Source organism: Netta rufina (genome assembly GCF_964035555.1).
Source record: "Netta rufina genome assembly, chromosome: 1".
Classification (NCBI taxonomy): Eukaryota; Metazoa; Chordata; class Aves; order Anseriformes; family Anatidae; genus Netta; species Netta rufina.
The window spans coordinates 11,587,101-11,601,083 of record NC_140123.1 but is presented as its reverse complement, the minus strand read 5'-3'; the positions used below and the strand labels follow the sequence as shown (position 1 = coordinate 11,601,083).

Below are 13,983 nucleotides of genomic sequence, written 5' to 3'. Positions count from 1 at the left end.
CTCCCAGCCTCCAGCCATCCCTCCTCCTTTCCCTGCCTCCTCTCCAGCTCCTCTCGCGAGAGCCGACCGCTATTTAGTCCCCGGGGCGGCCATTTCGAGCCCTTTGCGGCGCGGGAGCGTGAGGTGAGAGGGGCAGGGGGGGAGCGCGGCGCCCGCCGCCATTTGGCGGGCGAGGCGCACGACTGAGGGGAGGCTGAGGCGATGCTGAGGCGATGGCCGCTCCCTCCTGCTCGCCCAGCGCTTGTAGCCGGGAGCCTGCTTGAGGAGCGAGCCCGGGGAAGGGGTGAGCCTGTGGAATGGGCCGGGGATCGCCTTAAGGAGCGGGCAGGGCGGCGGCGAGTTTCCCCTCACGGCTGCCGGGGCGCCCCCGGGCTGTGGTAAGGGCAGTGGCCGCGCACAAAATGTCCGCCCTGGGGCTGGGCGCCTTTAGGCTGCTTTCTGGCTCTCCCGAGGGAAAAGATCCGTCAGTGTGTAAGGAGTGGGTTGGCTTTCTTTTTCAGGGAGCTGCTTGGCATGCCGCGTGGTGAGAGAGACGACGTAGAAGCTGGTGCTTAGCCCCTAACTGTAAGTGTTATCTGCAGGTGAGTGGGGAAAGCTGGTGTTGTTGCAGGTGCTTTTGTTCTGGAGTTTGCATTGCTTAGGCTTTGTGTGGATGGCCACAAGCAGCAGAGCAGCCATGCGGCTGCTCTGGCACCAAATGAGGCCCCTCTGGAACCACATTAGGGTGAGCTTCATCCCCCTACACGTGCTTTTAGTGTGGGTTTGTAAACAAATTACTTCAGTTTTGAAAAAACATGGAAGGGAGTAGGTAACATGATACAAAAACTTACTTCGAAATTAAAACACAGGATTGTAAGACATAAAACTTGCAAATGAAAAGGGATTGTGGAGTTGTATCAGCCTCACTGATAGGGAGACTTGGCTCTGATCACAAGAGTGAGGAAGAACTTACCTGAAGAGGGAACACAGTGCCCCAAAGCAGATCTTAATGAAAACAGCTGAGCTTGTAAAGAGCAAAACTGCTGAAACAGTTAAATAGTGAATGAGCATGCACAAAGATGGAAAAGTACACAGTGAAGACTGAGCCTTAATCAAAAAGATCCCAAAATGTGTCTACCAGAGGATACTGCATATGTGAGAGTAGGAGGGACAATATGATGATTAGTTCTGAGAAACCATTAACATTAAATGCTTACCTTTCTTGGAAATGGTGTGAATATATATCTCTCTAAACTATAAATAAGTACTCATTGTTGTGCTTGGGTGCGTGTGTTGGTGGAATTATTCCCCATGTATCCATTGCTGTTAATAAAGCATACCTGCTTTCTTACTCTCAAGAACAAGTCTTGGAAAATTACAGTACCTTTTTGCATTTCATCTGGCACCAAAGAAGGGCACATTTGGCCCCTCTGCTGCTTCTGAAATTCCATTAGGTCGATTTTCAGTTCTGCTGTACTCCCACACCTGCGTTTAGTGCAGGGTGATAAATAAATTAATTTTGAAAAAAAAAAAAAAACAAAAAGAAGGTTTACCTTGAACAATTACATGATGCAAAAACTCATTCCCAAATGTAGGCTGTTCATAACTGCTGATGTGCAGTGATACTGATAGGTCTCTTGGCCTGAATTTCACCGATACTAGCATAGAACGAACCTTCTACTATATGTCCTGCCTCGTGAGGAATTTTGTATTATATGTTCTGCTTAGTTAAGCACTAATAAATTAAAGTGGAGGAAGTGTTGCAACATAAGAAAGAAATTAAAGAGCATGTATAACTTTGCTGGCACGTCAGCAAAACAACACTTTTTAAGGAAAAAGTAGTGAAAAGGGGTTCAGGGTTAATCAACAGGCAAAGAGGCTTGAACAACCACCTTGGCCACTGCTTCAATTGAGTCTATGCGGGTGGGAGGAACATACATAAATAATTTCAGTAAAGCAATAGTAATATGTATGACTTTTTCAAGAAATGGAATGAATATGTAAACCTTATGATTATATACATATATATATATATATATATATATTTTTTTTTTGGTCAGCCTTGAGAAGGCAGATGCACTTTGGCAGAGCAATCCATACGTGTCTCCAGTGCTGCAGCTTTGATAGTAAAGAATGCCCACTTGCTAAGATTTTCAAATAGGTCTTAGAGTGTTTTATTTTCTGCTTTTACGGTAACAACGGCTGCAATATAGTCCTGTGGTATTTGTCACCTTTTTTCTGATCATAGCTTGTAGCTGTATGGGTAGGGTAGGAAATGGAACTTAGTCCTGTGAGTAGTCACAGTCCTGTAACCATTTGTTTTGGCATGTTAATCTTATCTATTACAGCTGGTTTATATGTGTAAAAAGCATGTTAAAATTCCCAAGATAGAGAACTAGAGGTTAGTAAATGACTGGCACGCGGATAAAATGACTCCAGGCTATTACTCAGTGAGGGCAGGTTCCTCTGCTGTGTGTTCCAGTCTGTTTTGTATAGATTTATGCAGTTCAAGGGGTGGATTGCATTGCAGATTCAGCTGACAGTTACTTTTTTCTTTTGGGGCTAGTCTCCGTTTTTGTTATTAATCAGTAAACAAAATGCTGATAGATAGTTAGAGCAGGAGACCTTAAAGAACAGGGAAATGGTGTTGTTTCTCATGCCAACAGGCCTGGATAAATTCAAAATTATTATAAACTACAGTGAAGTGAGGGCTTGAGTGTGACTTAGAACTGCAGCATCCTTTAAAGTTAAGCTGCTGGCTTACATGCATGTGTCCATATACAGGAGAACTTCATGTAAAAGTTTGCACACAAATTGTTTTAAGTGAACCCTTTGAAATGGAGCAGGGGAGGTTTGCCTGGCTAACACAGGATTTTCTTTAATTTCTTGAATGCTCATTGATTTTAGGACAGATTGAAACATGACTGATATGGATGAATCCCAGGCTTCTGGTTCTGATTACCCTGATGCCCAAGACCTAATATGCACTCAACAGGAAGAAACGTACATGTTACATGAGCACACAACAAATAACCAAAGGAAATGCTCGCGCTCAAGGCGGAAGGGTGCCACTCCTGAGGAGTCTTCAGTTGAGGTCATCCTGGACAGCAGTGATTCAGAAATGTGAGTTTTTATTGCTAGTTAGAGAACTTTTCATGCACAAAACCTGCGTGATAACCTCATGAATGTACGTATTCTGTTGAAAGTAAATGTTTTTTGGGTGACCTTTTTGCTTCTAGTGGCAGTGAGGACCACACCGCTGCACCTTCAAAGCAAAAAAGGAGATCACAACCTTCAAGGCAACAAGTGGAAGATGTTATAACAGTGCATGATGATGAAAGTTCAGATTCTTCTCCGTCTCCTCTGAGTCCAGTGAAGCTACCTGAACCCTCCAAAGAGAAGAAATCCAAGCTTAATTTGAAAGCCATTTTTGCCTATCACTTCAGGGGAAGGAAGTTTAAAACTGCTGCACACAAAAATTTTCGGAGTAAAAGGAGGAGGAGGAAGAGGAAGACGAAGACGGAGACAGAGACAAAGACAAGGCATAAGCACACATACATGCCTACTAGGAGGCCTCCACTGACAGCCTCGCCACAAGAAAAGAGGGAAAGGCTTCTACATCGGGGTGTTCAGTTCCCTTTTGTTGAAAAACATTATGGGACAAAGCATATTCCCTTAAAGATGGTTCTTAACTATGAGGTGAGTCCTGTTTTACTGGAGAAATGTTTTAATTTTGAATTTATTTTAAAAACAGGGAATGTAATTTGGCTGTTTTCTGCTTTTACCTGATGTGCTACATACAGTGAAGCAAAGCTGGCTTTATTTTTGTTAGGCAGGACACTTGCTGTTTTCTGTTTGATACCTTAAAGAAAAGCACAGCTGAAATAAGGGTGTCAATTTAATACTGCAATTTGGTTGATAGTATAAAGACTTGATTTCTTTGCTTTATCATAGTAGTATTTTTAAAATCTTGCCTGATGTTTTTTTTTGTTTTTTTTTAGCAAGCAGCTACAAAGGGATATTTGCAGTACATTGAAATGCTCAAATATGAAGAACACCTCAAAAAGGCTTTGAAAGCACTTCAAGCTAGTGAAGACTTAGAAAGAGAATGTCTGGCAGTACGGAAACACAAGTATTTAGATGATGAAGGTCCCATTTCCCCTATCCAGGAGATGAAGTAAGTTCCTCTAATATTTTTAGGGAGTAAAAAGCTTGCTGTCTTGTTCTAAACTAAAACACAAATTCAAGTATACAGCGTCAATGCTGTTATCAACAGGTAGATGCATGACTTTGATCGGTTAAATGACAATGTACTCCTGTAAGTCAGTAACATGCGTGGTGGTTTAGCACTGATGAACAGCTGAACCACCACTATAGCGTGGTAACAGAAAGCTCCTGTGCTAAAACAAGGACAGGGAGATCACTCACCAGTTACTGTCACAGGCAAAACTCAGCATGGGAGATTAATGTAATTTATGACCTATTGCTGACAAGCTAGATGAGTGAGAAATGGAAAAAATGAGTTAAAAACACCTTCCCCCTATCCACCCTCCTCCACCTCCTCCCCCTGAGCAGCAGCACAGGAGAGCGGGGAATGGGGACAAGAGCAAACCCCTGGTATTTGTTGCTGAACCTGATGCTCCACAGTATGAAATCAGCCTTTGGTCACTTCAGGTGGGCACTCTCGCTGTCTCCACCTCCTATTTCTTGCTCACCTGTAGCCTGCTTGCTTGGGGGTGGGCTGGGTGGAACAGAACGAGGAAAGGGCAAGTTGTGAAGCTGTCCAGGCACTGTTCAGCAACAGACACAAGTCTTGCAATCGCAAATCCAAAGCAGAGCACCTTATGGGCTGCTACAAAGCAAGCTACCCCAGCCAGATCCAGTGCAGTCTGCTACACCTAGAGCTGAACAATTCAGGAGGAAGAACAGTTGGCTGTAATAGTGTGTGATTTTTGTGACCCAGCTGTAGGTGTATTGAGCTCTAATCTACCCTTTTTGTTAACCTATATCCACATCATGCAATTGAAATGTGATTGACTGAAATCTTCATTTTGGGGAAATATTTCCTGAAATATTTTCCTGGAGGAAATATTTCCTGTTCTACAGTTACCACAAATAAAGTAGAGCATTTTATGATACAAGGGTATCATCTTAGGTCTGTATGATCAAAACAGTTTATTTACACGCAATAAGTGGATCAAAAAGTCAGTAAGGTGACTTGGTGTTGTAAATATACTTATTAGCACCTTAAAATGGGGAAGCTAGAAGATAATGTAAAGGTACAAGCCTGTTCAGGTATTATTCACTTGCCACTCAAACTGGTAGCTCTTGTGTGTTGAAGTATTCGGGTAAGCCACTAAAGTGGGTAACAGTAGTAGGACTAAAATTGTCCCAGCTTTCTGGGAAGTTGTCTTGCTTTAAAAACTCATGGACCATAGTGGAAATGAGTTTGTCCCGCCTGTGTTGGTAGCTGGGATGTAATTCTGTTGCCAGAAACTCGCCTGAGAACAGCCTCCTGTAAAAGCAGTAGTCTTACCCACAAGCTGTAGCGCTTCCATACCTATTACGAGAAGCCAGGGATTGTGGTAGGAAAACAGCCTAAGTATGTTAAGCTACTATAAGAGTACTGAGTTTGATTTAAATTTTGTCTATTTCAGTGATGACAGCAGCATGGGTGCTGATAATGAAGATGACTTTGATGTCAGAGTAGTGGTGAGTAAATATTCCTTAACTTCAAAAACTCCATAACCTTCTGAGGTTAAAGAAGTTGTAGGTAATGTCCTTATCAAAGTGAAGTGTCTCAAAATTAGACTTGTGAATATGCTGTCTTTCATTGATTCAGGACAACAGCTGTTTCATTTTAAGCAGCACCCTTCCCAGTAAGAAGAAATCCAAGACAGAAACAAAACGTGCAAAATCAACAAGAGCAGTGGAAGTAAAAAAGAGAGACCGTGCTGCTGCGAAGTCTGGGCTTCAGCGAGGTTCACTCCAGTGAACAGCAAACTGCTAAGGGAGGTGGCAGTGGTCACTCTGCAGATACCCTGTTAAGGCCTACGTGGGTTAAAGTGTTGAAGACCACGTTAAGCTATCAACGCAGCAACCTCGTCAGATTGGGTTTAAGGTGAGTATGTCGGGATTATTTGTGTCTGACTGTTAGGAAACAAGTATAATTATTTTGCTGAGCATTTATCTGTCAGATATCTAATATCCTTGATGGCTGGTAATAGTGTTTAAATATTAGCTTCTGCAACTTAACTTGTATAATCAATGGATCGTAGAATTGCAGAATTAAGAAATGTTCAAAATCTTGTGATTTAACAGAAGCAGAATCTAGAAGAGTGTGTGTGTGCGCGCACATGTGCATTCATGTTATGAAGGGGGAGTCAGAGACCCCTTCCATAGCTTTGCAGAGGAAGCTTGATAGCTTTAAGGGAGTAAGACTGAGTGATATTTGAGGGGTTATTCTTCAGTATCTCAAGGAAATGCAGGCTGTGTTTCAGAATACTAAATTGGTTAATTGGTCTTAAGTTTAAAGATTTTTTTAATGGGGTCTCGTGAATGTAACTAAGCAGAAATAGGAAGCTCTGTAGGATGATAGTACTTAACAAGTGCTGCCTCAAATCTAAATTTCCTTCCTGAAAGGTGTTTGAGACAGTTGGAAACATGACTAATGAGCTTTAAGTGATAACTCATTGATCACAAGGCTGTCTTGATAGTGGTAGAAATATTTTTTTAAAACGTTATGTTTAAAAAGCTTACCTGTAAATCAAGGAGATGTAAATGAGCAATGGGTTCAGCCCCAAATATTCTGCAATAGCCAAATTGCTGTCGGCAACAAACTAACAGCTGTTCAGCAGGTAAAAGTTGTTGATGCTGAATGGGGATCCAAAAAAAAAAAAAAAAGCAAGCATCTGCTTATCTTAGAGGCTGGGGAGATTCACTGCGAGTGCTCAGTACAAAGAGGATTGGTCAAGTTGCATTCCTTATTTGCTTGAATTAAGGTTTCAAATCTGAAGATTTCCCTTGAGGTTTCCCTATTGCAACTTAATAGCTGTAGGGAGGAATAAGACTACAAAAACCTACTCTTCAGTAATTGAAGATGATACTTAATCATGGTCCAAAATTAATGGCTGAATGTAACTCTTCTAGGCATCTACCTGAGAAGTACTCTGGCTTCACAGACTGATCCTGGACCTAGGAGTGGGGTTCTTGCTGGGTAAGGCATAGCGAGGTGGTGTGTGGAGGGAGTGCTGCTCATTCTGCAGTTCACATGATGAATTTTTCTGTTCAACTGCTGAGTGACTCAGAAATGAACTAAATTTCAATTCTGATTAGAACTGGATTTGTTCACATGAAAAGCCAGCTTGTTACAGCTGTTAAATTGATTGCTGAAACATAGCTTTTGGCTTTAGGAATCTCACGTTACTTCATCATATCTAATAGTTCTTATCCCTTTCCTTTTTTTCCAGTTTCTGTTGCTTTTGGATAATGAAATACCAGTCAACTGATGCAAGAGGTGAGCTGTTACTTGGTTTGCAGTGGCTATTTACTTCAGGTAGCTTTTGCTACCAAAACAAAATGTTTTTGAAAAACAGTCTAGTGTGTTTCAGGTGAATAAATCACATTTCACTGCTATGTGTGAAGCCTTGAGAGAGAAAGTTCAGAGTAACACTCCTTTTATCAGTCTAACCAAACTTAGAGCCTGTAGCTTCTGCTTGAATGGAAGGTAAAATAATTCTGTAGTACCTGCATATTAAAGGCAGTTTTTTTAGAAGTCATATATGGAAATACTTCTGTTTAACCTGGTGTTGAATGCCACAGGGCCTCTCAACCAAGGACAAATGTGATTTGTTTTGGATATTACCAGGAGCCTTCTGTGCTGAGGAGGTTGGAGAGCTACTGTGCACTTAGTGTCCTGGTGGTGTCCCGCCAACAATTTCTGTACAGGCGGGTGTCATGCAGCTGCAGCTTCTGATTGCTTCCTTCTGGTAAAATCCCATCTTAATGCATGCCCTGTGTCTTGGGAACATCAGAAGGGAGCTAGTCCTGGACATAGATCTCTAAAGTTGTGAAGCCTCCTTCAAGAAGCTTCTTTCATGTGTCAAGTTCTTGTGTCTTCTGGAGGGCCTAGGAAATAGCATGGAAGAAGAACACTTTAGGTAGGGTAGATGGACAGGAAAAAATCTGCAAGATAGGAAGGTAAGAGATGTAGCTGAGCAAGTAGTGAAGCCTTCAGAGAGCATTCTTCCCTGTAAGAGGGTAGGAGCACAGCATCATCTTCTGGCCTTTGCTGTAGGAAGGGTACTAGACTAGAGAACTTGTGCTGTGCCAAATTGATTTCTGTGACGGAGTATCTGATACTGAACTTGTTGCCCCAGTCACTGTAGTCCAAATTACACCTGTCTAAAAACAGGAAGCATGATATGAAAGGTGACAGTTATTAATGGGGTAAGTAGATAGGAGACTGAGGAATTGAGCTTCATTTCTGTGTGCTCTTCAAATATAGCCTACAGATAGTGAAAAATAAGGTGAAAGCTGATGCCTTCAGTTCATTTCAGCACGTGTTCAGTTTTTGTCTGGTGCTGTAGACAAAAAACCTGGAACCTAGTGCTTAAAAAAAACCCTTCTTCGCAACCCACAGCTGATGCATGTATTGGTTGTGTTACTAATATGAAGGGACAATCTTTGCATTTATTCAAGCAGCGTTTAATCTAAATCCTGAATTTGGGGTGGGAATTTTATATGGCCTTTGCAGAAGTACAGTCTCGTTGCATTGTTTCCTTCCCAGACTTTGTGGATGAATTCACCGGCTTGGCAGCACTGAGCAGTTGTAACTTGTTTTTGGACTGCTTGAATTCTTGAGAGCTGTTTGCTGACCTTCTGATGTACAAATCTTCTGTACACACTCCTGTGGAATGCATTAGGAAAAGAGGTAAGCTTTGTGTTCCTGCTGGGCGTCAGCATGAGAGAATTAGTTTTTTTCAGAGAAGTACATTGAATACTGCAATAAGTAATCAGCAAGTAATCAGCCTGTGCACTGTATGGCACGTGTGCCCAGCAGTGTCTTCCTGATGATGCGTTGAAAAAGCAGCACTGCAGTGTTTCAGCTGCTGGCATCATGGTTTTAATGTGGACATGCTGATTGAACTTGGTGTTTCTGTTGAAACAAGTAGATGAAAAATTTCTTGGAACTGTTACGTGATAATATTTTTGGTTCCAAAACATTTCTTGCAGTGGGAGGTATTTGAGGAAGTCGTTGCATTTTGAAACACAAATCCAGGTATCAGAAAGTTAACTGGCTGAGTTTTAGAAACAGAAGTTACTTTCCAGGCATAGTGCAGCGTTGTTATGCCTCGTTTTTCAGCAAATAGACACAACTCACTGTGTGTCTGAATTGAACAACGTGGCTAGAACAGCAACAGGTTGTGCTTTCCTCACTGTAAAGCTCATTGCAGTGGTGACAATGAGGCCTGTAACAGACTTAATTAGTGAAACGATTATGCAAGCATGGTCTAAAACGTAGCTACAATAAAACAAAACCCCAAGGGTCGGCTCGTTTTCCTTTTAAATTCGGCATCCTGCCTACAGGGGAAGGTTGGCAGCTACAAGAAGGGCATGAAGTGCTCCAGTCCTGTAAATGGTTCATGAAAGCATACTTGTAAGCTGTCTTAAAGTGGAATCTCATACCTGTTTTCTTGACATCCCAATACCAGTTGATGTAGGTAACTCGCTTACTTACATTTCATAGACAATAGCATTTGCATTTCTTAAATTGCAGGTAGATTTTGTTGATGACTTTGTGACAGGCTGGGCCACGTCTCTGATCTCAAAAGAAATGTTTGATGTCAAATATAAGAATACCTGAGCTGAACTTAGAACTGTTTTTCAGATCCTGTAACTTGCTGTCTTTTCAGGAAGCCCACCGACCAGTCCAGTCTGAAGGAAAGTCTTGGTAAGTTGGTTTGATACCAAATTCTTATGTCCGTTGATGAGTGCAAATTAGCTGTCTTACTTCAATCCACTGAGCTGGTACATTGCTGTTTTTTCTTACTGGGGAGATGCAGTGTTGCTGCATCAGATACTCACCTTCCTCCAAATGTGAGAGTATTGTAAGATAATTGTTGTGATGATTGGCAAAATGTTCAACTGCTCTGAAGAGAGTGAGTGAGAATAGCCTTTCTGAACAAACCAGTTCTGTGTTTTTCATCTCACTTTATTCTGGGTGGCCATTCTGAATTAACAAGCAGTGTTCTGTCAGTGAGTAAAGATAAAGGCTGACTTCTTATTAATTAAAAAACCTGTCAAATTACATAGTTGCATTTAATATTCGGATGTCATAGCTTTAAATGTGATTCCAGTGAGCGAGGTTATCAGAAATGCTTCTGGTGATCAGAAATCACTTCAGTAATGCTGTAGGCTCTACTTGTTTGTGTGCACATACGTGTCACTTCGTAACCTCGTAATGTTGCTTTTTCAGGAGGTGCAGAGAGAAAATGAGAAGAACAAGAAGCCATTTCCCAGGAATATGAACCTGCAGCAGGTTAGAATGCCAGCTGAGGTTGTGCAAGTACGTATGTTATGTGTGTTGCAAGTGTTCAAATAAATGCTGTAGTTAATTTCCTCTGTTGATTCCAATTAAGGTACTGCTAGCTTTTTAATATTAAAACTGTTGCTGATATGAAGGATGCACTGCATCTTAGTGCATTGTTTCCCTTCCCTCTTCCCCTAAATTTATTGAAAAAAGTAAAAAGGTACTTTAGGAGCAACTACTGTTCTATGCTTCTCTGGTCTGTTGGATTTGTATCTGTTGTATTAGTTGGTGGTAACAGCAGTGGTGAGGTCTATCCCGATGGGATCTCTGCTGTAGGTTCATGTCGTTGGAAACGCCTCACAGAACAAACTTGTGGTTTAGTTTTACCCATTGAACTACCTGTTAGCTCTGTGGGATAAAACTACAAGACAAATCTTCATTTACTGTTAGAGGAATAAATATAATGCGTTATGTTCTCCTTCAGGTACTGGCTTCTGCATTTCACACAAATGAAAAGTGGTGCAAATGGAGAAGCTTGGTAAGAGTCAAAAGATGTGTTGAGATTTCAAGTGTAACTAACATGGTTAATTACATGGCTTGAATTTCAGCCATTTTTTTGTGTATGGGTATCAAAATTATTCCATTGTTGATTGTGGGTTAAGTTTTCTTGTCTTGGGAGGGTCTATTCCAGCTTTAATCCTAAAGCAGTTACTTACTAGTTCTTGGTTTGGTTGCTATAGCTTTTTAAAAAGAAAAAAAGCCAGCAGTCCGGTGTCTGTCTGGTCTTGAAATAACTTCATAACATGCTGGGTTTTTGTTGTGTTATTTAACTGAGCAATAAATACTGCTTTTCTATCTTTAAACTTCAAATTCTTCAAATGTTTGAGTTAAACTGGCTGAGAAGCTCAGAACTTACTACTATACTGTTGAAATTCCTGGATTCTGTTCTACAGAGCATAGCTTAAAGTAAAACACGCAAAATGCTTTGGAAAAAGTAAATACTTGGAAGTTCTGAAGCTGCTGAAATTGATGGAATTTCTTTTCTCTTAAATGCATGACAGCTTTTGTGAAGTGGGTATAGAAAGAGCTTGAACCTTAATGTGTGCAGTGGTGGATGGAGCTATTGCACCTGTTGCACTGTATGGTATCTGCACCCAGCAGCATTCCTCTGATGGGGTGTTCAAAAAACAGTGCTACAGCAGTTCGGCATTTGGCATCGTTGGTTTTCATTCTGCCGTGTGTGTTAAACCTGGTATTTCTGCTGATACAAACCTTGTCCTCTTCAGGGATCTGAGTGCATTCCTTATTCTGTGCACAACATTCCAGTGGGAGAGCTGGTTCTCCCAGGTGTATTCAGTTTTGTTTTTTTTTTTAACAGGTGATTTGGAATACAGAACAAAGGGAATTTTGTATTTTAAAAGGATTAGCTGTGGAAGAGGATAATGACCTCTTTGACTGGTAAGCACTGAGTTACATGTTAGTACTGAAGGTTTCAGGCAACTTTACAGAACTGTGGTTGTTAACTTGATAGGACTTGAACTAAACTGTCTGGTGAAAGACAGAAATCCTTGCCCAGTAGCAGATGGTCCTGGGTGTGTTGGCAGTACCTGGGCAAGCTGCTTCATCTGCAAGTCAAACCTGGGCATTTGTGTAAATTGAGTGGATGCCACAGAGTTAGACAGTGATTTTGTAGCTCCTGAAGGAAGGGCTGTTGCTGGTCATGATTAATTCTTTTTTGAAACATTTAACATATTAGGCTTGTTGATATGCAGCTTGGCATATTGGCACAATTTTGATTGGTCCTTAAGAAAAAGGATGGGATACTTAAATCTGGGACTTAAATACTGATTTAAGTTGGTGGTAGTAGCAGTGACAATCTGGTCATTACCAAAGCTGCTAGGATGTTAAGTTTCTGGTAGGCTGTGGACATGACCATAAAGCAAGTCCATCAGACTCTTGAACTGCCACCTTGCGTGGCACTAGATCTGCTGGGAATAAAGCCTGAACGTAGGTCAGACACATGCTCCCTGCCTTTTGCTGGTAAAGTTAACTGAACAGATTCCTGCTGAGGTGTTGGGCAGCTCTGACACTTGGGCTACCAAGGAGTCAGTTTTAGAATCTCCACCTCTTAATTCAGGCTCCAGAAGCTGCTGTGGAGAGAGTTGTGCATACAGACTGGGGAAAACGAATGTCTCTGCTCCATGCAGTCTGCACCCAACTGCAGCTTGCTGCACTAACCATCTTGACTTCTTAGCTTGTAGTGTCAGTTACCAAGTCACTGAACTTCAGAGGGGTGAAAAACAACACCTGAGTGCTGCTGGAGCAAGTCTGAAGGTGAGATGCTTGCCAGAATTGCTGGTACTAAAAGGATGCTCAGGGTCACTTCAAAGAGGGTTTGCCTGGCTGAAAAACCAGCAGCTCTTAACGCGGTGACCGTACATTGAAATCCTCTGCAGGATGCTGTGGACACATTGTGTGTGCTGTGGTCTATTTCTGAGGAGATAAAACCTGATGCAGTAAAGCTGCTTAGAGTGAAAAAAGTTGATCTACTGCCCTGTCATCTTTCTGAGGTGCTGGTGGAGAGAGGATGCTGCTGCTTTCTGCCTTGGGAGTGTGATGTGCCTGGAGCTGCATGGAAGGCTTTGAATAGATCCAAAATAGGTGGGGGAGGGGATGGAAGTGCAGGACTGAAATGCTAGACACACTGGTTGGAATAAAATTATTATAGAGCTGGCATTGGAAAATGTTTTTTCTTTGCCCATAAACATCTTCATTAAGGGATATATAAACATGTTCCTGCACTACTGCTTTTCCATGGGTACCATACTACCAAATAAGTTGCTTTAAACTATAGGAAAACAAAGGCAGCAGTTCAGATGGCTTTCCTCTGGAATCATGGTGCTAATGTGTGCTCTTCTCTTTCAGGTCCTGCTGTGATGTTGCTGCAAGTTTGTTGCAAGGAAGAACAGAACAGCTCTTAAATGCAAAGGATGTTAGTATTAATTGCAGTAATTCATGTCACTCTAACTTTCCTTACTGCTCTGGAAACTGAAATGTGTTACCAATTGCTTTTCCCCCACTTCTGTTATTTGAACTCAACTGTATTCAGGCTTGGGGGGTGTTCATTCGGTACATGTCACAACATTTAAATAAAAGTAATGTCTGAAAGGAACAGCTGCAGCTGGGGATTATTTCTTAACCCTATACTAAAAACCATGGTGAAGTTGGTTTCTTTTTCCCTTTATAAGAAAGGAACAAGAATATTCAAGCATAAGACAGAGCAGCCTTTTAAAACCACTGGGGTGAGTGAAGATGAGAGTAGATCCTCCCCCCTTCAGCTGTATAATTACTCCCTCTGCTCCCCCCACATTGCAGCAACCCTCCATGTCACTTAATTCCAGGAATGACAAACTGCCTTTGGCTTACACGCTTTACTTAGAGAGGAGGGAGCAGTTTGAAAGTCTCTTCAGCTA

The 13,983-nt window shown here is 41.7% G+C and overlaps 1 protein-coding gene across 8 annotated transcripts; it reads left to right on the top strand.

Moving 5' to 3' along the window:
* Positions 1 to 109: 109 nt before the first annotated feature.
* Positions 110 to 13,660, top strand: TAF1D (TATA-box binding protein associated factor, RNA polymerase I subunit D). Of its 8 annotated transcripts, none has more exons than XM_084296317.1 (16): positions 110 to 123; positions 501 to 564; positions 2,887 to 3,102; positions 3,219 to 3,678; positions 3,981 to 4,156; positions 5,637 to 5,691; positions 5,822 to 6,100; positions 7,129 to 7,195; positions 7,449 to 7,495; positions 8,768 to 8,911; positions 9,894 to 9,931; positions 10,457 to 10,519; positions 10,995 to 11,048; positions 11,889 to 11,968; positions 12,765 to 12,844; positions 13,436 to 13,660. In XM_084296317.1, exons 3-7 carry the CDS (start codon positions 2,900 to 2,902, stop codon positions 5,972 to 5,974), a joined length of 1,047 nt encoding a protein of 348 aa, XP_084152443.1. In that variant the 5' UTR covers positions 110 to 123; positions 501 to 564; positions 2,887 to 2,899; the 3' UTR covers positions 5,975 to 6,100; positions 7,129 to 7,195; positions 7,449 to 7,495; positions 8,768 to 8,911; positions 9,894 to 9,931; positions 10,457 to 10,519; positions 10,995 to 11,048; positions 11,889 to 11,968; positions 12,765 to 12,844; positions 13,436 to 13,660. The 8 variants fall into 8 exon arrangements, with proteins under 8 accessions (XP_084152443.1, XP_084152438.1, XP_084152445.1 ...); XM_084296312.1 differs by having other exon boundaries at positions 10,457 to 10,546; XM_084296319.1 differs by having other exon boundaries at positions 9,869 to 9,931; positions 10,457 to 10,546.
* Positions 13,661 to 13,983: the final 323 nt, after the last annotated feature.

Excerpts from the sequence above, each read along its gene's own strand:
- TAF1D (XM_084296318.1), top strand. The coding sequence starts at position 2,900 with ATGACTGATATGGATGAATCCCAGGCTTCTGGTTCTGATTACCCTGAT. Across the intron at positions 4,157-5,636 it reads TCCCCTATCCAGGAGATGAA|TGATGACAGCAGCATGGGTG; the intron begins GTAAGTTCCTCT and ends TGTCTATTTCAG. Across the intron at positions 5,692-5,821 it reads ACTTTGATGTCAGAGTAGTG|GACAACAGCTGTTTCATTTT; the intron begins GTGAGTAAATAT and ends TCATTGATTCAG.